This window comes from Nicrophorus vespilloides, unplaced genomic scaffold, assembly GCF_001412225.1.
Source record: "Nicrophorus vespilloides isolate i.1.1-1 unplaced genomic scaffold, Nicve_v1.0, whole genome shotgun sequence".
In the NCBI taxonomy this organism is placed as follows: Eukaryota; Metazoa; Arthropoda; class Insecta; order Coleoptera; family Silphidae; genus Nicrophorus; species Nicrophorus vespilloides.
The window spans coordinates 46,291-71,066 of record NW_017097632.1 but is presented as its reverse complement, the minus strand read 5'-3'; the positions used below and the strand labels follow the sequence as shown (position 1 = coordinate 71,066).

Genomic DNA, 24,776 nt, shown 5'->3' with positions numbered 1-24,776 from the left:
TTTTTTATTTCCATGTGCAATATTTAATCGGTTCGTTAATGAACTGCTATTAAGATAACGGTTAATGATATTTTTATTTTGCTGTAACGTACATTGATTTTTTTCCACACTTTTAAGATTTAATCTTGGAAATTGTTATGGCTGTAAGTCAGAGTGCGGAGTGAAAAGGTATACACATATATACGTGCTGTGGGGAGGTTAAAATTTATGCAAATCTATGGAGCGTTGCTTATTCTAGACGGGACGAACTGCGTGTAACAGCTATACGTCTGCATTATTATATAATTCGCCGGAGATTTGAATATATCATAAGCAATATCTAGATGGGGAAACGAGCGACAATATTTTTCCTCGGTTTCCCTGGGACGGTCGTTAATGGCTGTCGGGTTTCTCGCTTCATATGTCTCTTTTTGCGTTCGTTGCTTCGCAGGTCATAGTGGGAAGGTGATTTGTATGGCGGTAACTAGGCAGTCGCAGTATTTGCTGACCGGATCCGAGGATACCAGTATTATTGTGTGGGACCTGAGGGCCCTAACAATGACCCTGCGTATCTTCGAGCATATCGCTCCGGTGCTGTGTATAACGAGCGCCCTTAATAACTCTGTCATTGTCAGCGGTGGAGACGACAGCAGCATCATCGTGACATCTCTGGGAAACGGTAAATTGGTGAGTGAAAGGGCATAGAAAAATATTCGTTTAGGGATCGCAATAAGGAAGGGCTTTGTAATTAGGTGATGAAAATTGATCACCACCGAGGACCGGTGACTTCCGTCAAGGTCACATCCGCTGGGGATATTCTAGTGTCTGGTAGTCAGGACGGCAATGTTTGCTTATGGTCGTTGGAGGATTTCACCATCCTGAATACGATTTCCCTGCAATCCGGTGTTCGCATGATAGACGTTTCCAGTGATTCGGTCTTCCTGTTAGCTTCATGCATGGATAACAACTTGCATCTAAGGACGCTGGCAACTGGGACGGAACTGCACTCCCTCGCCGAGCACAAGTCGAGGGTAATTAATTTCAGAGGAGAGACCCTTTGTCCAGCGTCGTCAAGCCTGTGTAATTCGGTTTTCAGGTGAAGTCCGTGTGTTTGACCCAAGACAGTTGTAGGGCTGTCGTGGGATGTTCCGATGGCCGAGTTTACATTTACGACGTCCACAGCGGGAAACTGGCGAAGACGCTGACCGGTCAGAATGGAGAAGTCAGCGCCGTCCGGGTCACCGAGAAAGACGACTTTCTACTCACAGCAGGTAGAATTGTGATTCCGCACTTTGTTCACTAGTCTAGTTAAGTTTGTTGTATAGAAGCATTCTCACGTCTCGCTTTTAGGTGGAAATAGGGTGCACTTTTATCCATTCAGAAGCGATGACACCGTGAAGAGTTTGCTTAAGCTAAACAAAAAGTCACAGCATCATTTGCTGCCGCACACCGGTTACCTTACTTGCATCGATGTCTCCCGGGACGGCCTTTTAGCTGCTACAGGTGCGACTGACCACCTAATAAACATTTGGCAATTGAACTCGCACGAACTGATCTTGACATTGAACTCTCACTCCGGGTCAGTTACGGCTGTTTCTTTTGCACCGAGCAGCCTGTTTGTCGCATCCGCTTCGGAAGACAAAACCGTCAAAGTCTGGGGTTTAACGCTTGGATCCCTGGTGTCGACATTCAAGGTATACAAGCGCTTTTGTTACGTCAATTCCCCTTTTGCACCTATTCGCTTTTTACATTTCACAGGGACACCAGGCACCTGTCATAACAGTCCACGTCATGATGGACTCCTCTAGGATCATATCCAGTGATCGCAACGATACTTTATGCATTTGGCTGGCGGATAATGGAAATTTGCTACATTCCTACACAGGTCCCAGCAACTACGTCGACGTTACAAACAACATGAAATACGCTGTATGTTAACATCCAATTTCAAACATTACACTTATCCTATATATTAATATTAATCTTTTATAAAACCTATATTTTCAAAGTTTCAAATCTTGTTAATTTTTTTCTATTCAAGTATCATAGTTTATATAGGGTTGAACATGAGTTTAGAAAATAGAATCGAATTACCTTTAACATTTACTCAGCGTAAATACTATTCCTATTCATTTATTATTAATTCAAACATAAAACTGAATAACAAATAAATGATGTTTTATAGAATTACCAATGTAACTCAAAAGCTTTAACCGCACACTCGTCATAATAATGAAACGCATCATATATTCAGCTTCGCCGTAGTCGTTAAAATTTATTATTAAAGTGCAATTTAACTTTTACTTGCGTAAAGCGAAACTGGTCAGAGTCAGTGTAGAAATTTCAATTCGAAATTCGAGTAATAAAGATTCACTAGAACTATTTATTAATAGTTTTTTTTTTATTATGAGCAAATGTTTTTAAATAGTAATAAGTTTGTCTTTATTGAAACGATCGTAAATGTTTGTAAACATTTTAAAACTTTAGTTGCAATTAGTAAGGGGTTTAATGGTGTAGATTCACTGGCTGAATGTACGGTCTGGTTTTCAGCTTTGCACGAACGCGGATAACACTTTGAAAATCTGGTCACTGATTAAAGACGACGAAAAGTTCCACGTCGGCCATTCCGAGGAGATTACGTGCTTCGTGCTGACAATGGATTCGCTGCACGTAATTACAGGATCGCGCGACATGTCGCTCAAAGTGTGGCAGGTCTCAGGTGGAAAGCTATCACAGGTCCGTAGAGCATACCTAGATGACCCAGATAAAAGGGTATGATTGAATGATGATTTTGCTCTTTGTTCTTCTGCAGGTGTTGATAGGTCACACCGATGCGGTTACCTGCGTAGCCGTTTCCGTAGCCGATAAGAGCTTAATCATATCGGGCTCGTGCGATAGCAATTTAATCGTTTGGGATATTAACACCGGGGCCGACGTGCACACCCTGTCAGCTCACCTGAGTTACATCACGTGCGTGAAGTGCTCAGGGGATGGCAGCATCGCAATTTCCGGTGAGCGCTTACAGTGCTTACCCACACCCGTCCATTGCAAATAACGTAATTCCAGGTTCCGATGATAAGAGTTTGATCATATGGGACACCAAGCGCGGACTGCCGTTAACATCCTTGCAGATGCATCTACCCATTCTTCAAGTGGAGACGTCTTCAGACTTCTCGCGTATATCCGTGCTTCTGAAAGACACCCAATACATGCCCATTATCTGTCTGCACAACACGCCGGCCAAATACGTTAAATTACCCACCTACTGCGCTCCAGACAAAGACATCATCGATAGTAAGATGTCTTTTTGATTTGGAAACATTTGTTGTCATTGAGACTTTGCAGATCCAAAGCCAGCTCCGAAGCGGCAGATGCGACGACTGCTCAAGAAAGAGGTGTCATTGGACACGTACACATGGCAGAAGAAATACGCTCATCTCACTTCAAATCTGGTTATTCCGGCGGTGGATGAGAGGTTCAAGCGACGTTTCTCCGTATCCGCCAGCATGGAGGAGATCTCTAAGATACCCCAGAAGGATGGACAGGTTGGATAGAGTCGCCTTGCCGCTGGTTAATTAATTAAAAATTCTTTGTTTTTTATTTTTACAGCCGGGATTACCAAACAAGCAGGGCTCCTTAGCGCAATCTCAGCATTTCGATCAGCTCGAGGCCCTTTGGAACAAGCGGTCTCCTCCGAGGCGTAAGCTCCACCAGGTTCGAAAACATCCTTTGTTTCTTTTACCCGCGATTTCAATTAAAATTCCAACCGAATCCTGCTGCGTAATTGCGTCCGCCCTTGCCCTCTCTATTACCGCACGTTCCCGAATTCAATTTATTAACGCTTTAAGGGATGATCGCGTCTCTATTGTTATGATAACATTATGTTGCACAGGCGGACTGTTTTCTTTTATCGATGCGAAGTGTATGTAAGAAAAAAAAAACAAAATATCTTTGTTATCACGCATTCCTCAGCCACCCCTTTTCAACATCGATATCGTTGGTGTAATCGAAGTGCACATTTTCCGAACACACCCAATCTGCCTTCTACCTGCATGCCTCGTCGCTTGTTTTGTATGTTTAGTAGAGCACACGAAATCATCCGGCTCTCTAATATTTACGGAGCGATGGAGGAGAAGATTTCGCCGCCCCAAGTATGTTTACTGCCGTTATTGTTTTTCTTTTGGGCCCCAAGTTTTCCCTTGTTCAGTTGCTCGATAAAAGCATTGCTTGCGTGCACCAATATTTTAATTCTTGATGTTACTACATTCCCTCTGTTGCATTAATTACAGTCGCTGTCGAAGCAGTCGTCTCTAGCCGAATCCCACTTGGATTCGTCCGATGATGATCACTTCTAAGGATTCTACATCTTAAACATTATAATGATGGTATTGTCCCTACCCCAAACCCTACGCACACATGTTCCCAACCCCCTCCAAGAAAGTCTTTAGTTCTAGATGTACGGGAATTGTTTTTCTTCAATTGCTGCATTAGCCTAATACACATAGAAGACTTGATGTAAAACAGGAAAATTCTTACATATAAATATATATTTGTATTTATAAGTATATTTAGAGGTAGGAACAGCATCGGAGCAAATTTCGCGTAATGTCAAAGATGTTTGTGTAACTTTAAATAAAAGTGCCGCAACGTCAAGGTGCGAGCTGCTCTGGCACTTGCGACACTTTTACGTACTTTTAGGAACTGAAATGCAATGATAATCTCTCAACGGAAGTGCTTTCCATACTTTTTCCTACTAGAATAAATCATTACGCGCGCGCACACTTTCTCACCCCTCCCGTGTTGTTCTTCACTCATTAGAAATAACAAAGCAATTAGCGGTAGAACTTGGGGACCGCAGGAAAAGAGTAGGAAAGTCAACAAGTTTTTAGCGACAATCGTAGATCGTTTATTTTTTTCTAGTCTCATTTATATAACACATTAACAAGATGAAAACAGAACAGAACAAAGATCCAATACAAAAAAAAAAGAGGAAGTCGAAAGATAGATAATAAGCGCTCCTAGATGAACGGAAATACTAATGATTCCATATCTTTCTTCTGGACCAAGTATGAATAAGAACCGCTTTCTTCCGTTTATCTTTCTCTTTCTCTTAGACGCTCCATTCCGATTTACTCTTGTCAAATTGATAATTGATCGGACTCAATACACACACACAAATGAAAGATGACCTGAAAGCAGGACCAAAATGGAAAACAACAAAGAACAAATCAATTTAGCGAACGCTTGTTTTTCTTTCTCTCGTTTCGAGTATTGTAGGACTCTCGCTTGAGCAATAACGTAGGAATGAAGGAAATCGAGGTGGAAAATGAAAAAATACTCCTGTGTACCTTCGCACTAGCGCACACGTCGATTGCATGCATGGATTATGGATGGTGCGTAAATGCGTATGTTATTCAAAGACCACTACAATTTGTTAAGATATAAAGAAATACGAAAAAAAAAGAATATAAGAAAATTATAAAATATATAGGTATATATATTGGAGTATATTTAGAGAGGAAAAGTTCAGAAAATGCGATGGTTTCTATTGTCTTCGAGATTCGTGCGTCTATCCGTGACCCACGGAATTTTTACTTGAGTTGCCTACTGTATTACATTTATTTATACCATTGTGATATTTTTTCTTACGTATTCATTTAATCTCTCTATCATATTGCTCTTTGTACGCTCTAACACTCAGAAAGCATCAACATCTTTTCTTATCGATATGTAAATGGAATTCTATATTATATATATATATAAAAAAATACGAGTAAACTGAAGTAATAAGTGTTATTCATGTTTAGATATGTTAAGATAATAATTCTTTATCGTTTCTACTTCTATATACTATTTCTGTGATGTATATTTGAAATAATAAATCCTCTTTATTGGAAACCTAGAAATTCACTCCATTTTAGTTTATTACGTTAAACCACTCACATTTTCCTCAAGTGCTTCTAATATGATAGATCTAAATATATAACCCATAAATCGTGCATAATAAAAATATCACATAATATACAATTTCGTAAGTATTGAAAATACATATCAAAATCACCGTATGCATATATTGATTGATAGCTAAATAAAATATTTAATAAATAAATTGTTAAATAAACTAACCACTTTATATTCAATTACATTTTCATTTATTTTCTGATTAATATTTACTAAGTAACTTTTCATGCAATCATAAAACATCTTCCTATTATATGTTTTATATATACTATATAGTATCAAGTAATTTAATTTCAAAGAAAACTTTTTTTTACATATTATGTATTGAAATAATCACATTATCCTATTTATAATTCCTATTATAATTAAGCTGACTAAAATTATATAAATATGTGCATGTTTAGTGGCCTATACTGAGAATGTACCGTATCCTGTTTTATAACTGATCAATTGTTTCCAGACTTCTAGCACAGATGGCGTATCTTATAATATGATCTGCAGATGGCGCTAGGTCGTAATTGGAAAAACAAAACGTTACGTGCCGAGATGCAGTAGCTTTTGTAAAATGTGATAAAGTATTTTTCGGAAGTTGCTAGTCATATTTAATATCTGCCTATAGAATATAAACCTAGTATAAAATCTTCAGCAATGGTAATTGTAATCATATTCGTTTAATAGGTTTACTAAAACATATTGTATTTTTTTAAGGTTAAGCTAAATAATTTAAAGCTTGCATTTGTGCACCCGGATTTGGGGATTGGTGGCGCAGAACGTTTGGTTTTAGACGTTGCTGTCGCTGTGGCTGACCAAGGTGTACAGGTGCATTTCTTAACCAACCACTTTGATAAGGGTCATGCATTTGAGGAACTCAAAACGGATAGGTTTCCTGTAAAGGTGTTTGGTGACTGGATGCCCCGTGGAGTTTTTGGTGCTTTCAAGGCGTTCTTTGCCTATCTCAGGATGTTGTATTTGGCCATGTTTCATTACATTCTGTTGCCATTCGATTCAGATTCACCAGATATTTATTTTGTGGATCAAATCCCAATGGCTGTACCCATATTGAAATGGACTGGAAGGAAAGTCATATACTATTGTCATCATCCAGATCTCCTAGCCAGCACACCGGGAGGTTTCCTGAAAAGGCTATACAGGAAACCAATAAATTGGATTGAGATGTATGGTACCAAATCCGCAGACTTCATCTTGGTGAACAGTGAATACACTGCTGCAGTGTTTAGACGTACATTCCCTCAAATTAAAAATCCGATCAAGATTGTTTATCCCACAATTGCGTCGTCTTTTCTGACTGATATTAAGAAGGCCAGCAAGAAACCTATTCATCAGATTGCACCAGAGATTCAGATAGGGAAACCGGACGACGTCGTGTTTTTATCAATCAATAGATATCATCCAGCTAAGATGTTGGAGTTAGCCATAGAAGCGATGGACGAACTGAGAGGATTACTGGACAATGATGATTGGAGCAGAGTACATTTGATAATCGCCGGTGGATACGATCCGCAAAACGGCTTGAACTCTATTTACTTTAAGAAGCTTGTTGAGTTGACGCACGCCAAAGATCTAATTGTTAAAATTACATTCCTGAAGTCGCCTTCCGATAAGTTAAAAGCCGATTTGCTGAAGTCCTGTGACTGCTTAATGTATACTCCTGTAAACGAGCATTTCGGTATTGTTCCTTTGGAAGCCATGGCCGCAGCGAAACCCGTGATTGCTTGCAACAGCGGTGGACCCAAGGAAACTATTGAACACAATGTCACCGGTTTCCTTTCTCAACCTAACAGTGTCAGTCTAGCAAAGTGCATGGCAAAGATCCTTGATACTCAGAGGACCAAAGAGTTGGGAAAATGCGGATTGGAAAGACTGGAGCGCCTGTTCTCCTACAACAACTTCGCCGTCAAATGCATGGACATTGTAAACGATGCTTATGTAACTAAAAAAGATTCCTAAACTGCATTTATTTATTAGTCCGATGATAATATATATATGTACTATATTTTTATAAATATTCTATTTTCAAGACTGCAAAAGTGTTTTATGCATTCAGAGTGTTTTATGCATTTTATATTCTAGTTAAATTTAAATAAAAAAAAAATGTTCTTATTTGATTCTGTGCTTCATTCCAATTCCCAGAGAGGACGTAAACTGCTATCATATCGCTCGATAAACGCGCGCCACGATTTCACAATAGTTTGCTCCTTGGACTTTCCAAAACAAACGGCATCGCAGATGATTCCATCCAGATTTGATCTTGCCGTGTCCGGGGAATTACACGAGTAATAATTTCCAGTTATCTGTAGTTTCCATGCATTATTTTAACGTTTTTCGTTGGAATACATAAATGGGTTAATTAGCAGCCTGCTCCGAAGCTATCTTTAAGCCGAACTAAACTTGAATGTTTGATAAAATTACGGTTGGGAAATTGCGAAGATTTTAATGGTATTAATGGATAGATAAGTGTTTCCTAAACTGTTTGCACGAAGGCTTAACGCGCTGGGGATTTACTGCTCGAAACTGAGCGCTAAGAAATATCCTTCCGCATCAAACATTCATAAATACTTTGGTTCCGTTTAAGAACATAAACATTACAGTTATTCCTAACTACGTTATTGAACCCAAAGGCTATTAATAAGAGGACAATCGTTTTTCATCTTAAAGGAAACAATAGATATAAGCTTTAAAGATTTTTAATTCCGGATGGTTAATCTGACTTTTGTTGTTTGCTAGGGAAGCTGGAGTATTGAAAGAGATAATAGCCTAGGCGCACGTTCGGTGATATTTTAGGTTTGGAGTCGAAAGAAATTAGGAGCAGATGTTAGGGTTCTGTCTGTTGCAGCCGTTCTTCCCCTTGCCTATTTGCCAAATGAAGCGGACGCACCAATTCCATTCGGGCCGTTCCATAGAGCCGATTCCCAATAGTTAAATAGACCGATTTGTTTTCGCCATCTCTGACCCCACACAACCAATACAAACCCCAATCAATAATCCTCGACCGAATCACATGCACACATACAAGAAACCTACCACCGTGGATAATACTTTTTTCCGTTACTCCAGCCAGTTGGAAACTTTCATACCGTACTCCCACGTTTGCTGTTCAATTTAATCACTACGAGTAGTCCACGATTTTCCACCAAATACTATAGTATTAGCTTCATTGTTTTATAAATTTCTATTTACATATAAAACAATATTTGATTTTATACTAACAAAATTTAATTTAATAATAAATATAGAATTATGTTTTATAATTATTATTATTAATAAGCTTTACAAATTAGTAGTATGATACTACAATACAGGATGTTTTTTATAAAATCGTTCAATTTAACCACTAGTAAGCATACAATAATTTTAAGATCTTTGGAATTGGATCTTGAAACTGTTCCATTTTATTGGTATTAGTTCTCGTTAAAAACACAAGCTATTGCTTTCTGCGAACTGAATTACAACAGAACGAACGAATAAATCGGTTATTGTTATCGGTTCTCAATTCTTCTTTTCTCTCTCTTTGTCTCTCCTTTTTCTTTTCAATGCCACTCGGGATAATGATTTTGTTTTTCACTTTTCGAAAAATCCTATATGTCATTGGTTCGCTTCGTTTCCAACTGCACGCTTATATAACGAGCGCCGTTGCGGAACGCGGAGCGCATTTATCCCGGCCTCCGCGGATTGACGAATTGCTGGGCAATGGGATATGTTCGAGTGACCAATTGCCTTCGCTATTATTTAGCTATCGTTTCCCGAGGCACATGAGATCCGGTTTCCTAAGTAGCTTATTAGGTAAAGCATTCTCGGTCCACTCGAGGATTAATTGCCCAAGTGGACGTACTTCGGGCAGTAGCAGCAATAATTGGAAGATAGATCTGCGTTTGAAGCAGGACTTTGCATAATCAGAGTAGTTTTCTCCATAAAAGAAATGACGACCATTTCCATACTGCAACTACATTAGCCATATAAAATTCCCAACTCCAATACTGAAGTGCACGTACAAATCTTTCATTCTTACCACTTTAAATTTTGGTTGATGTAATTAATTATTCTGGAATAAGTTAATATAACTCATTATTTGTCATTTCCAAAGACGATTGACAAGGCAAATGCTTTATGAATTAAAGAAGGCTATATTTTTTTTTTGAAGACTGCACTTTTGCGGTTGATAGCGACGTTGCTTGTGGTTGGGGAAAATCCAGTCGCTTGTTTGTTTCTCTCTCACTTGAAATGATACTCTACACAACGCGAATGATAATCCTCTGGCTATTTATTGTCAGAGCAATGTTCAAACGATGTTCTTTCCATATTATTATTTTTTTTTATCAGCAACTCTTCTCCGTACAGATAGTTATTAAATATAATGATAATTGAATACGAGCCGCGCTTTTTGCTGTCTTATCTAATCCACGACTTGTGTATCATTATTGTATGATTATCGTCTAGTGTTTCACGAGAGTCCAAATGCTAAATCCCACTGTTTATATGCGTGAGTTTTTTTTTTGTATTATTTATAGATATTTGTTAATATATCAATAGCGGAATTTCCCGAAACTACTTTTGAATCTAATATTACATTAAAATATCCCGACTTACGAACTCCCGGACTTACGAACAAAATTCTAAAAGCTCTAACAATGAGATATATAGTGATAAAAAAAATTAACTGTCCAAACAAAAATTGATAATTTCTGTTTTGTAACATTTGTTTCTTTTGTCGTTTTTTATTAAATAATTGTGATGTCTACATTGAAAAGTATTTTGTTTATTTTAACCTATTTTTTCAAATTTATGCAGTCAGAAATTAACGTATATAAAAGTAAAAACTGTGGTAAGATAAGTATATTTTGACTTACGAACAAATTTGACTTACGACCAACCCTTTGGAACGCTACTCGTAAGTCGGAGGTTACCTGTATTTGAACTATTTTATACAAAATGAAATAAAAAACTCATTTATTTTTATTTTTTTGCAGCGCGTAAAAATTTAAGGTCGACTGAACTGAGGTCGGGTTAAAATAGATAAACTCTCCTGCTAAATGCAGGTTAACGTTGCTACACTTAGATAAATAGATACCCAAAGTATTCCCGATGCGAAATAGTCCTGGCCCGTCTCACTCTCGGCGACAGTAGAAGCCGAAGTTGCGTAACGAAACCGATTTATTTCCACTCATACATATTTGTTTATTTGCACACACTACAACATATTTTACTCTCTCTTCGCTTCAATTATCAACAAACAAACGTCGATCAAATGAAAGATTTACAGCATATACATTTGTTGATAGAAAATTACAATTTTGCTATTACTATCTCAGGATGCAAGCAACCACATTTTTTTTTCTTTTCTTGTTATTGCGAAACGGATGCTGCTGTATCTATGACGACCTTAACACGTTATCGCATTCCATTTTTTTTTATAAATTATTATTATTATTATCAGCCTCTATCGTCACTCAATTTGCGTTTCCAATCGTAGCGAACATTTATTTATTTTTATTTTTTTTTATTGGTAGCTTTGATTTATTGACTATTTTTCTACTTTATGGCAGTTCTTCTGGTTAAAAGCTGCACATTTATTATTCATTTTAACGAGCCGCTCACTCTGGATTCACTTTGCGAAGTGGTTTGATTGTCGTAAAAGGAGAACGCTGATATTAATGTTTTCAATCACTTATATTTAAACTATTTATGAACAGATTTCACAACTATCATAGTTTTCAATTTCTATATAAACATAACCAAATTTAATACAGTGAAACCTCGCTTAACGAGTTTAATCCGTTTCAAAATTTCCTGATTGTCCAGATATTCAAAAATACACAAGTATTCCAGACTTCCCTTCCTATCGTCACTCGTTATGCAAGTCATTTTTCTTACAATTCACATAGCTCGTTAAGCGAAATCTTCGTTAAGCGAGGTTCCACTGTATAATGATTTTTTATAGATATGATTTAATAATAACAAAAAAAAAACTACAAATGTTAACTCAATTTTGTATTGATTTCTCATAAAGTATTATTCAAGTTCAAAATATCAACAGAACATACAAAAAGAATTATTCAAGTTTCAAAAATAATAAAAGTTGTTTTCTACAGACACAGACAAATTAAAAAGAAATTAGTATTTATTTTAGAAAAATCAATTTCTTTAATTATATATTACAACGAAAGGAAGGTCCACGATACGACCTAATTAGAGGTAAAATTTTGAAAAACTACCTAAAAAAAGGACCTAACAATTATCTTGAAAGAATTTCTTAGAATTTGATATTTCCTCTCTGGGTTAAATTTTTTGTCCTTCTTAAAGCAATGAAATAGGACTTTACTTTTAAGTAATGTTGAATGTTAAATTTACTTTGAAAATAGATAGATTATGTAGATTATTCAATAACAGTAGTTATAATTAGAGTAGTTCGGTTAATAATAATAACAGTAATTAATTAGTACAATGTAAGAAAATCAGTCTAACCGCAATAATTAACAGACTACGTTTCAAAAATCAATAAGTTTGATTTATTTGCTCTGGTTATCATGCACGAAAATTGAACTTTTATCGACTATACTTTACGTGTGTATGTGTATGTTTTTTTATTGTATTTCATTGTATTTTTCCATTATTATTATTTAATGGTCGACCAAAATTGACGTTGCCACATTAATTTTGTTACGTAAGCGCACGAGGCGCGAACTTCTGTAATGAGTAAAAACCAGTTTACCGGTTATGTGATATTTGTTGCGCGCTACGGCACAGGTTGTAAAAACATCAACATCAAGAACAATCACGTTGTTGCTGTTGCTACTTGTTCCTCAAAACTTGTTGATCTTACATAAGCGCGACGAAGGTGTGACGTTGTGCAAATACTGCTTTGGCATTCTTCCTTCAGGGATGGACATTGTCAATTAGCACACAAAGTCGCGTTAATCAAGAGTTGAACATTGCAGAGATCCCGAGTCGAGTGTCGGCATTGCCACCGAACAAGTAACATTTTCAGTTTCGGTTTTATTAATGAGCGCGTATTATTAATTAACTCCAATTGCAGGCGCAAGACCAGTTTCGCTGCCATTACGTTCCGCTTTGCCTTCATATTTTATTTACATTCTCGATCTTGATTCATTCCAATTTATTAAAGCTGCCAGTTCATTTCATTACGTTTCCACAGGTTTTCATTTAAACGTTTAAGCATTTATATAACTCAACGTACAATTTAACACCGGAAATGATATATTCAAAAACCTCAAGTCCATTTTTAATACAAATGTAATATGTCTACTTGTTTGCACCTAAATAAAACAATTTTAAAAGTTTATACATTTTTACCAACAGATGGAGTAACAATTACATTTGACAACATGTATACCAAGTGATTCTTATTAAACACCTTTTTTATATTATATAACAGGGGTGGCCAAACTGTAGCTCGCGAGCCGCATGCGGAGTATTGTTGAGCCATAACAAAACACAAATATTTTATATTATGATTGAGATTTTTAAAAAATTATTATACCAAAAAGTTATATAATTTATTTGGATTTCCACTTAGAGCCTTAGATCATCTTTTTCTTAGGTTACAATGTATTTTTTAGTTTTTATTTGAATTATTTACTTTTTTTGATTAGTATTCCATTAGTTAACTACAAAGACAAAAATTTAAAAAAAAAACGAATTTTGAAACGTTTTTTAGAAATGACGTAAAAGTATGACATAAATCTAATAATAGTCAGTTTTATGTGATTTCCGATCGTGAAATATTGATTGCTTCTTGCCAATGTTCTAACTTCGATTACATTCGTCCGAGTCGTTTGCTTTTAATTACCCATATATTCCTTAGTTTTGATTTATTGCACAAAGTTTATTGTCGTTATCGTCACGTTTCTTCAGTTGAACCGATTTACTAGCAATTATTTATATAAATCAACAAATAATAGAGTTTAATCCGAATCAATCAATAAAGTCAATGAACTGATATAAATTTCATTATAAATTTTATTTATTTACATCAACTTGGATGTATATATCATTAAAAATAATGAATCTGTTATTCAATTAAATTATTTATTTGCAAATTAAATTAATTTTGCTCTCCAAATAATAGTATTTATTTTTTTTTATATAATAATTAAATCGATAATTATGCATACGTTTTCAGTATATAAATTAAACTGTATTTTGTAATTTAATGAACAATTTATTTTTCATCTCCATTTATTTATAATAAAAGTCACAATAATTAGTTTAGAGAAATGTAAAAACAATAAACAAGTTGGAAATTAATGTTCATAAAATTAGATTTATGTATTTGTTTTGAGGCAATAAATTAAACAATTTATGTATAATTTAGCGTTAAAACTATGTTTCATACTCATTTGGTAATAAATGCTAAAATTATTATGTTTTTGTTAATTATAATCGTAATAATATTATTGCATTTCAATATTATTGGAACAAATTGATGTATTTGTTTATCAGCCAATAAATTAAATTTACTTGTTTATTAATACTTTGAACTTCTGTTTATTTTCCTGTTTCAAATGAATATTTTTACAATATTATTTAGTAAAATAAAATTGTTGTTTATAAATTTATCAGTTTAATATTTCCTATTAAATTTTACATTTTGCACTATTCAAATAAATACAGTGAGATTCCACAGTATTTATTAACGAGTTTAATCCGTTCCAAAATTTCCGGATTTTTACTCGTATCGTGAAACATATTCAAATTACACAAGTTTTAAAAATGATGTAGCAGGTAGTCACTTTTCTTACAATTCACGTTGCTCGTGATGTATATAGAAAAAATAAATAATACAGAGAATTATAATTGTTAATTAATTAAAAACTAATAACTTCTTTCCGCTCTGTTTTTATAAATTGTTTTTTTTATTTTTTAGTTTCCATGTCTGTATCAAACATTAAAAGTAGTAATTTTATCATTTTAAGTTACGTAATGATGTGAACATTTCTTGTTGAGCGTGTAAAACGGCTCTCGTTTCTGTGTTCGTTTAGTGTTATTATTGTTATGCTCTATTCGATGTGAGTGTGCTCTTTCTGTTATTTTTTTTTTGTTGTTTTTCAGTTGGACGACGTCGACGACTGGTAATTTTTGCCAAAAAAACAAAGCTGCCGCTTGTTCTCCAAAAGTTTTTGGTCGTCGGCCAAATGAGCGTTATCTGCAGAAAAGGATGCGTGCGCGCGCGTTCTGTCTCTCAAGGATTTTGAATCGGTATGATGGATTTTCCTGGTGTTCTGTACCGTTTTATTTTGGTCGTTGACGTTAATTTTTTGTTGGTTGCGAACATGGGGGGTTGACGGATGGTCAGTGAGTTTTTTTTTGGGGATGATTTTGTCTTCTGGTCTGGATGATAAGAAGTGCGGGTCCCGTGTGCGACCCGCCGCCGGATTGGAAAAGGGAGGAGTTGGAGCGTAGTATGCGCACAAACTGTGCTCTGATAGTACACTCTTGTATCGTGGATGGGAAGCCAAGTGTTCATAGCCATTCCAAACCAGTTAGTAAGGTTGCAATAGCGGTGCTGCTACGTTCTGTGCGTACGTGAGTAACGTTGTAACATCGTCGAATAGCGAACAAGTCGCAAAGATGTGGACGTAAACATGTGTCGCTGCCGTTGCAACATTTGACCGAGTGGAAGCCCTCGACAATATGTGATCATCGCCAAAAGTAAGTTACTTTCGGTGTAAATTTTCATTGAAAATTTGCCTGACAACCTCCTCTAGGAAGTCACTTCGGGATGGGATGAGAGTAGTACAGTACACGTGCTCGGTTTATTCATAGGCTTCGTGCGCTCCGCAACACTTCGTCCGATTCATGTTTTCCATTTGTCCACTTCATTTATCGGCAAGGACATAGAAAGCCATTCCATCCAACATTAATAATTATAACAATAATCATAATAAATTACAAAGTGAGAATTTTTCAAGTGATATTCCCAGTTTGCCCATGATCAATTCAATGCCATCAGTCTAATTAAACTCGACAGAAGCACAGACTCGTAAACAAACACGAATCTTTCTCGAATACCTATGCCTTCTCTACTATGCGTTTTGTTTTCTCCTCGTCCTCCTTTACTTCTCTCGTAACTGCCTGTCATCAATAACGGGAAAATATCTGTACAGGCAGGTATACAACAAACCTCAGGTAGATTTATACCTGTTACTGGCCATTTAAGATTCCTTCAAACGCACAAATACAAATTGCAACTGTTCTGACCTTTCCGCAACCGGAAAAAGTACACGGGAAATGCCAGCGCTCATGGAATTTCCAATAATTGCAAAGAGAAAATAATTACAACAACCAAATCACAATAAAATAAAAATAACAAAAACAAAATAGTTTTTGTATTGTTGTCGCGGCAACTTTTTGAATGCTTTTGAATTCCAAGCCAAGTAAATGGGAACATACTACGAGGCCGGCTTTCATAAATAAATTACAGATAAAGAATCCTTGCTTGCTTTAAATAAGCATCGAAGCGAAAGGGCACCGAAGAAATGAATCAATCAGTCTTTATCGTCGGATGAGGAAGGCGGCTTTTGAACATCCTCTCTCGATCCGCACAAATATTATTGGACTCCTTTAAGGATTATATCCGAAGAAGAAAAAAATAATAATAATATACGATATCTCAAAAATAATAATATTTGATGTTTGTTGAAAATCCCCAAATCGTCGACAGATTAACGTAATCAACGCGCTATGATTACAAATTGGGAACTTTATTTTTATTTATTGTTTTTTGCGTCCAAGTGTAAAGCACATTCAAAATGGCACAACTGATTCGATAAAACTGTGACATGGCCGAATTCAGCATGAAAACATTTCTGTTTTCATGAATATTCTATTATCTATACCGATTTTGCTGTAGCCTTTTTTTTTTCGTTGTCAATAAATTTTTATATACATATATATTTCTTTACAATTTATAAATAATATTTTTACTCAGAAATTTGTTATTTGCAAATATAATTTTTTTTTTAAAAAACTTATTATTTAAACTATTTCACATTCCATATTATTATAAGTAATTTGTATTAGTTGATTAAAATTTTACTATTCAAAGAATTTATCATTTGTATTGAATGTATTGAATTTATCAAATGGTAGAACTAAAAATCTTCAATTTTGAATGTAAAAATAAATTTATTTAATTAATGTAAAATATTTGCAAATATTCAAAATTCACTTTTCACTGGGAATATTCATTCGAGCATGTTTTTCAAATCCGCTTATTGTTTTAATTATTACAAAATTATTATATAAATATTGCTTTGTTTTTATTAATACATTATAATAAATTCACGAGAGGAAACACAATTTGTGCAGAGAATTGCATTAAATCAATAACTCTCTTCATTTGTCAAATTCAAACAAATATTATGAATTATTTCAACATCGTAACTATAACACAAAACATCCGCCCAACATAGTATATTTATTATTAAATCTATGTATATTTGCTCAAAATATTCATGCTGTTTCATATAAAGCACATTATTATTATTATTGAAAAAGCACAACGAATTTTTCGAAACAATGTTAGTTTTATATAAAAAAAAAACAGAAACTGACGCAAAAAACAGCTTTAATAAATTTGTTTTTCCAAGAGAACACCGTTTGCATTAATTATTATTATTAATAATCTGTTATTTGCGTTTCGTTTTTTCAAGTAAACTAAATACAGTGGAACATAGCTTAACGAGTTTAATCTGTTCCAAAATTTCCGGATTTTTACTCGTATAGTGAAACAAAAATACACATGACACGTGTACACAAGTTTTAAAAATGATGTAGCAGACGCGCAATCCGGGACTTCTCTTCTCATCATCAATCGTTATGCGAAACGTCGTTCGTTAAAAGAGTCTTTCAGTTCATTTTGCTCGTTAAGCGAAATGCTCGTTATGTAAGGCGAAGTTCCACTGTATTTGAACAACGCATCGTCTAGAAACAAAGTGCAAAGATGTGCATAGCTCCAATTGCGTGTCAACATAATCTCTTTGTGTCAGATTTCGCAATGGGAAATCAATTCCGATCTTATCAATCAGGCATGTTTGTAACGTAGCACTGACACTGCATTATAGATAATAGAAAGGCATGCATTTCAAACGTTACTTATCGGAGAGGCTCGGTTTGCGCAATCACTTCGAGTTTTGCGTTTCACCTCTTGATATATATATAATTTTGGGTATTTCGTGTCAAGGTTGTAAGTACATTTCAACTAGGTTTAGGTGAAGTAATGCTTAATTTAGGTTATGCGTTTTTTTTTTAGAAATTTTATATTTTTAGAAGAGGACCACTTCCTTTTCTTATGGAAATTTGCTAGCTGTGAAATTATTAATACACTATCGATTGTCCTTTTCTTCTCCTGGAACGAATCATGCCAAGGACAAAGAGACAAGTTCAAGCAAGACGTGTGCTGTATGATTATTTCATATTTTTTTCTTCTCTTCTGCTCCAATGCTAATTGTTTAAATCTGTTTTCGGTTAAGCACTAAAACAATCCCAAGGCTACTGCCGCTTCTATTCCATTTATTTTTGTACTCATGATTCTTACATATACAGATATTTATTATCTCCTTTTTCTCTCTACGTCGAGTACTTCAATCGTTGCTCGTCCATGACAAATTGCTGCAGCTACATGCACATATTATGAGTATCCTGATTTGTCGTACAAGAAAGTACTGCTTCGTTTTTGTTACTCCTGTAGCTGTAGCCTCGACCCAGGGGAATCCCCCCATTTAAATAATCCTCTCCGCAAAGGCGCACAGCGAGATGTAGAGAAAGACAGCTTTAATATTTAAATTAAATTTACCCTGTCGCACCGGCAATACCCTAATTATTGTTCCAATTTCAATGTTTAATTAATTTTTGCGCAAACCGGTTTACATTAATTAATTAAAACGTCAAAAATTGCAAGTTCGCACTTTGTTTGCAATGTTGTTGATCCTTTTGTCGCAACGGTGCGTGCTTACGCATTGCATTTACGTATTATTGGGTGGTTAGTTGCGTAAACAATTTGCGTTTCACAGAGTAGAAAAAAAAATATGTATATAAAATAAATGAACAGAGATAGAGATGAGGAGAAGACTAACAAAGGCTTCTGGTTTATCCCGTTTATTTTCCGTCGTCTACAGAAAAAACAGCGTTTGTGGGAAAGTTTACGCGAATCGAAAAATCTGGCGCCTGGAACGAAAATCTGGTCGTGTTGTTGTTTCCACTTCTTCTTCGTTTCATTTTATTATTATTTTTCTGTTCTTGCTTCTCATCACGTCCTCTCTTGTCTCGCATTCGAGTCTCGTAGGATACAGACTATGAGTTAGAATTGCATTTAAGGAGGCAATCAATGGTAATAAGAATCTTTATTATCCAATTCCAGGGCAAGAGGCCATTGCCCATAGGCTCGCAGCCAACTCGATGAATTTTCACAGAATATTTCATGAATTAATTCGTTTCAATTACTGCTGTCTCATTTTATTTTTAACTCTTCGCCATTCCTCTTCTTTATTTTGCTTCCACTCATTCTTCTCTCGCTCTATCCTTCTTCTGTTTTTTTTTCTCTTCTTCTTCCTTTTCGGCATTGCCTCCGCACACTCGAGGTCTCAGTGCATTGAATTTTAAGCATCTCCGAGAAATTTCCCGCAGCCTTGTATTTGTCCCAATGAATATTCATAGTCGTGGAATCACTCTATTTCTCGCTTATCTTTAGACCACGGATTTCGTTAATAGTCCTTTGAATACATTTTACTCGAAAACCATCTTATTTTCGCAAATTTTCTAATACTAAATCATTTTCAGAAACACATAAAACTTTGTAAAATGAGATTATTTCATTAAATCAAATATTTAAATATTAATATAAAAAATTAATTGAATTCATTCAATTTGTGTAATTTAACGATTTTCATTTGAAATTCGAATTCAAATGAAACCCTATATTTTATTCAAACGTAATAAATTTATTTTTTTTATTTTTATATCAATGGAATTACGTTTTTTTGATGAAATTATTTAATTAAATTACTACACTGTTGGAAAGTGAATGCCGTCGTTTGTTTCGCTGTTTTCGTAGTAATGATGTAAGTTTATAATTTCTAAGAGGATTGAGTATCCGATCGCTGATGAATAACGAAGTTTTGAAGGCTCATATTCCTTTTTTTTCTTTCTTGTTATTTCTGTTGTTTAGTGTAAACGAAATTGATATTACATATTCACGACTTCGTTAAAAAATCGATAAAAGTAAGAGTGAATATTGTAAATATTTAATTTCAGTATTGCGAAATTTTTCGGTACACGTAATTTTTATTTAGTATTTATTCAATGTTCGTGATCATATATAAAGTGATGCAACAAAAACAAGTTTTATTAAAAAATAACGATATTATTGAACATGAACAAAGTTTCTAATCGATCTGCAAGGCAAATAGTGCAAAAGTCTATTCATTCCTGGACCTTGCCATTTACATACATTGATCTTATAACGAGTTTTTTTTATTTATACTGGTAATGGAATAATATAGAGCAAGGACATGCCAATGCACAATTCAATAATGTAAACATAAGAATTACAGATTTCAACAAGAATATGATATTATACAAATTGTAACCAAATTCCATTGATCAATAAATGGATCAACAGAATTTGTAAAAATAAGTATCGAAATTTATTAATTTATTTATCTATTAATTAATTATTACTTGTGTTATATGAAACATTTACCGAAAAATTAAGTACTTTCATAAAAGTTAATTAAAGAAATTACAAAAATAAATTGCTTTATAAATTCGTTGTGTTATTGAAATAAAAGTAAGGAATATTTGCAAAAAAATAATATAAATATTATTTGTAAATGAATGGTTTTGTGTTAATTAAAGTTAATTAAAGAAAATCAATGCGTTGTAGCGATGTGTAATTGATTTTGAGGTGAGTCGCGACTCGGTATCATTGTTAACAGGGAATGGAAGACGACAGTCGGACAGCTTTCCTATTATTTCCAATAATGAAAATGTTTCGATTTCAATTGTCAAGGCTGCCAGGACAGGTTTCGCAGTATGCATGATATGTAATGGGTCCAAGTGTTGCATTTCCGCGTTTGTTGCTGACTCGTGTATTCTTGTTTTCTTTGTTTCATTTTATTTTATTTTTCACTATTGGGCGTGGATTCGGGTGTAATTGTTTAAATGTAGTTCTGTATGTATATAAATGTATATGTTTTGTTTCTGGTTCCGTCGTTTCAGGTGCATACAGTAAGAGAAGAAGAAGGATATAAAGCGACGAGAGAGGATAAGGACCGCAAGTAGCGAGGAGGCAATTACACTAAATGTACCTTAGGTACATGAAGGATGTTTTATTAAACGCCAGCAGACATTTAATAAAAATTAATGAGTTTTATGAACTTAATAACTGAGTGGAGTAAAATTGTGCGGGAATTATTGGGACTATGGACGCGATGATGCAGATCTATCTGTTATGCCTATGTGCCACCTCTATACTGGTTCAATCTACTACTGCCTACTATACCAAGCAATGGGTACTGCATGTAGATGGTGGACAAGAGGTCGCGGATCGCGTGGCAGTCGACCATGGCTTTCATAATTTGGGAGAGGTAAGCAACACTTTTTCTATTTATACACCCCAAGGGTGTAACAACAAAATTTACATCAGCCTAGTCACAAAATTCTAATAGAAATTTAATCACAAAGTAATTACATTTCTTACAATATAGATCACTTTATTCAATAATAAAGTAATTAGTAATTTTTATCATAAATTATTTTATTTCTATAAGGATTTTGATTTATATTTTTTTTAATGATAAAAATATATGGTGATAGAACAATATTGTGATCCTTATTTAATGCACTAAAACATTAGTTCTTTACACCTCCAGACTTCATTGTAATAAGCCTGGATACAAAACCTATAGTGTATTCATAAAACTAATTTCGTATAAAGATAGACGAGGTATTGTAGCGCGGCTGACCCTAATGTGTGTTTAAAATGATCCTTATTAAACCCCCGCCGTGTCGCATCAGCGAAATGAAATTTCACTCGCCCTTTCACATTAATATTTGATGAAGCGACTTCGCCGTTCGAAGTGAAAATGGAGGGACAGAAGAAGAAGAGGACGAGGAACGAAACCAAAAGGAGAAACTACAAATTAAGCTCGTCATCTGCTTTAAAGGCAATCCGCTTAATTACGTTCCTAACCAGTTAATGGTTTTATAACGTATAACGAATCGAAGCAAATGGAAAATCATTTTACTGCCCCCTTAATACTATACTTGTATATACTTGATCTCTCTTGTATCATCATCCGCCTTCCCAGATTCAGTATGGAAAAGAGTTTTCTGGGTCCATATAAGCTTTTGTTGTGGAATCACAAAGGATACGTTTTACCTGGATCCTCGAAAAGGGTTAATGACTTCCAAGTAGTCTTGTATCAAACAATTTTAGACTCAAACGTCGTTCTCTTTTTCTAATATGCCCATTGTCGGGCGAATTAAGAGATCGCCTCGAGGCTAGGACAACAACACTTACTCTTCCCAAATTCACGTTTGAGATCGTGAAGCACGGTGACAACTTAGACCATGAACTTGGTAGCTGCATTCCTCGATGCACGCAATATTCGCGCCGACGATCCAACGAGATTCTCGATCGAAAACGAAAAACCAAACGAAATAAATATAACAAAACACAGTATAAATATTTCACTCCGCCTAATTATGTTTACAAATGCGGATTCCAAAGAATTCCGTTCGAAAATAGAGGCAATAGACAAATATAAACAAGACTAAAGTAAATATTTCGAACCGCAATCCACATATGTGCGAGCTTTCGTTTTCCCTTTACATTAATTCTCTTTTTCCTCTTCATTTGCGTTTCAGTTAAAAAATCTAATTGGATTCTTCAACTGCGTTCAACTCACTCAATAAATACTTTAACTCATCACTAGTATAAAATATCCTAATTTTTTTGATAACTTTGATTTGTAAAACGTTTCATAGAATCTACTAAAAACGTAAGGGACTGAAATTTGTTTTAAATGCAATTGTGGTTTTGTAACTAATTGAATTACACACAATGGTTAAATAATAGTCGCAACAAAATGCGACGGCTTAAATATAATAAAAATAGAAAGAAAAAAAATATGTGGAAGAAAGATAAATGCACGAACAAACAATTCGCGTTTGACAAATGTTGCACGGCTCAGCGACGTGCGAAATTGTGTTAGATCTCAATTTGCATGTAAATCAAAGCTGCACGTCTGAAATTGTGATCGCCGTATTTATTCACGTAAACCCTCCATTAATATCGCAGAACAAGGTACTTTCCGAGCTTAACTCCAGTTTTGCTTGAATATTCACCGAAAACTAAAGGTGTTCGCAGCGCTTTAACTTTCATTCTGTCCCACGCTAGTATATTTAAAGCAAGTATGAATAAACAACATCATTATTATCCAGCAAAGATTTCAGTACTCATTAACCTATCAAATTAAGTCCTTTTGTTAATTAACTTTGTTTATAGAATTGTATTAAAAATAGACAAATTTTGTTAAAAAAATATACATATGTTTGTTAATCCTTTCTACCTGTTTTGTATGTTTTCAATGGGATTATTTTGTAAAAAAATATTTTAATGAAAGCCGGATTTGTTTGACAGCAAAGGCTATTGATTAGTGATAGTTGATACGATGTAATGGAAGCACCGATGATTCGCAGCAACATTTTAATAAAGGATAGTTTCATAATCTTCAGATAATGCCCGGTAGGAATAATTGAATTTATGGAATCCAGTGCATTAACTTGGGCCGAAGTGGAGCACTACGTACCAATTAATATTTAATCTATAATATTAATTTCGCTGTTGTGTTAAGCGGTTAGTGCCTTGTTTATAGTGGAGACCGATAATGCCGTAATGCTCGGTGTTTAATTAATTGATTATTCCGCGTGTTTATTTATACTGGGGCGAAGCCAAATGCAATATGCACGACCCTTCGGGCAAGGATACTCCGCTGAACGCGATTCGTTCTTCGAGGCAAATATTAATTTTCAACTTCAAAGGATGAATGGTCCATCGCATCGATTCCATCCCTAGAAACGACTCAATTCTCCTTCCCCACCCACAAAACGATCGCAACAATTAGCAGTAGCTTGTGCAATATCGGAATAGGTTTCTTGTCAATGTTAATGGACTATGCAATGGAGTTTCGGAGTCGGGGCAGGAATTATGCCATTGTTGTGGGGTTGTTGGCTCGCATGTGGGACAAGGGAGGTTTACAATTTTTACCTCCTCAACCCCAAAACCCAACCCAACATCTACAACCACCCTATGTATAAACTGTTCGAATTGGGGCCTTGCCCCGGTTTCCTTTCCGGAATCCAATTATTCGCAACATTAATAGTATTTTTCCCTCGACTTTTTAAAAAGTTCGCTGCACTCCGGTTCCCTTCCTCTCCCTCTCACTCGAACGCATGCACTTTCGAAATGGAGTAATTTCGAAGGAGTATAAAAATATAAAACGCTTTGCCGAGAGGCTCGAATGTGTGTGTGTATGTGAGAGAGGAGGGAGCCATAGACAGAAAGTCCTTTTCCCTGATAATTGCAGAGCAGTGCAATTTCCGATTGAAAACTGTTAATGGCATTTAGATTAAAAGTGGAGGAATTAAATTTTCCAAACTAATCCGCGGCGCGTAATTGATTTTTGTGTTTCTGGGTGACACGCAAAGAATGTGTCATTTGGGGGAGAACCATTGATCGACCTGAATTCTTCAACATCCTCTGCAATCCAGATTCACACACTGCTTAAATCAAATCT

The 24,776-nt window shown here is 35.1% G+C and overlaps 3 protein-coding genes across 6 annotated transcripts in view; all 3 read left to right on the top strand.

Annotated features, from left to right (window-relative positions):
* LOC108560583 (NACHT domain- and WD repeat-containing protein 1) overlaps positions 1–5,685 on the top strand; it is a gene marked incomplete at its 5' end in the record, with an annotated part of 19,755 nt that extends 14,070 nt beyond the window's left edge. Inside the window, 11 exon segments of the mRNA XM_017918207.1 lie at positions 431–666; positions 732–1,010; positions 1,076–1,250; positions 1,330–1,673; positions 1,738–1,908; positions 2,530–2,715; positions 2,792–2,990; positions 3,046–3,273; positions 3,325–3,524; positions 3,589–3,693; positions 4,269–5,685. Of these exon segments, the coding sequence (XP_017773696.1) occupies positions 431–666; positions 732–1,010; positions 1,076–1,250; positions 1,330–1,673; positions 1,738–1,908; positions 2,530–2,715; positions 2,792–2,990; positions 3,046–3,273; positions 3,325–3,524; positions 3,589–3,693; positions 4,269–4,334 (2,189 nt within the window). The 3' untranslated portion in view covers positions 4,335–5,685.
* Positions 5,686–6,451: 766 nt separating this feature from the next.
* LOC108560581 (alpha-1,3/1,6-mannosyltransferase ALG2-like) lies at positions 6,452–8,009 on the top strand. Its single transcript, XM_017918201.1, has 2 exons — positions 6,452–6,591; positions 6,649–8,009. Exons 1-2 carry the CDS (start codon positions 6,589–6,591, stop codon positions 7,906–7,908), a joined length of 1,263 nt encoding a protein of 420 aa, XP_017773690.1. The 5' UTR covers positions 6,452–6,588; the 3' UTR covers positions 7,909–8,009.
* A 7,356-nt stretch (positions 8,010–15,365) lies between these two features.
* The window catches only part of LOC108560582 (furin-like protease 1), a 49,893-nt gene continuing 40,482 nt past the window's right edge, over positions 15,366–24,776 (top strand). For 2 of the 4 annotated variants that reach the window (XM_017918204.1, XM_017918202.1), the window contains exons 1-2: positions 15,366–15,627; positions 21,196–21,563. In XM_017918204.1, coding sequence (XP_017773693.1) covers positions 21,399–21,563 — 165 coding nt within the window. In that variant the 5' untranslated portion in view covers positions 15,366–15,627; positions 21,196–21,398. The remainder of the gene's footprint in view (positions 15,628–21,195; positions 21,564–24,776) is intronic. The other 2 variants (XM_017918206.1, XM_017918205.1) reach the window with 1 other exon arrangement.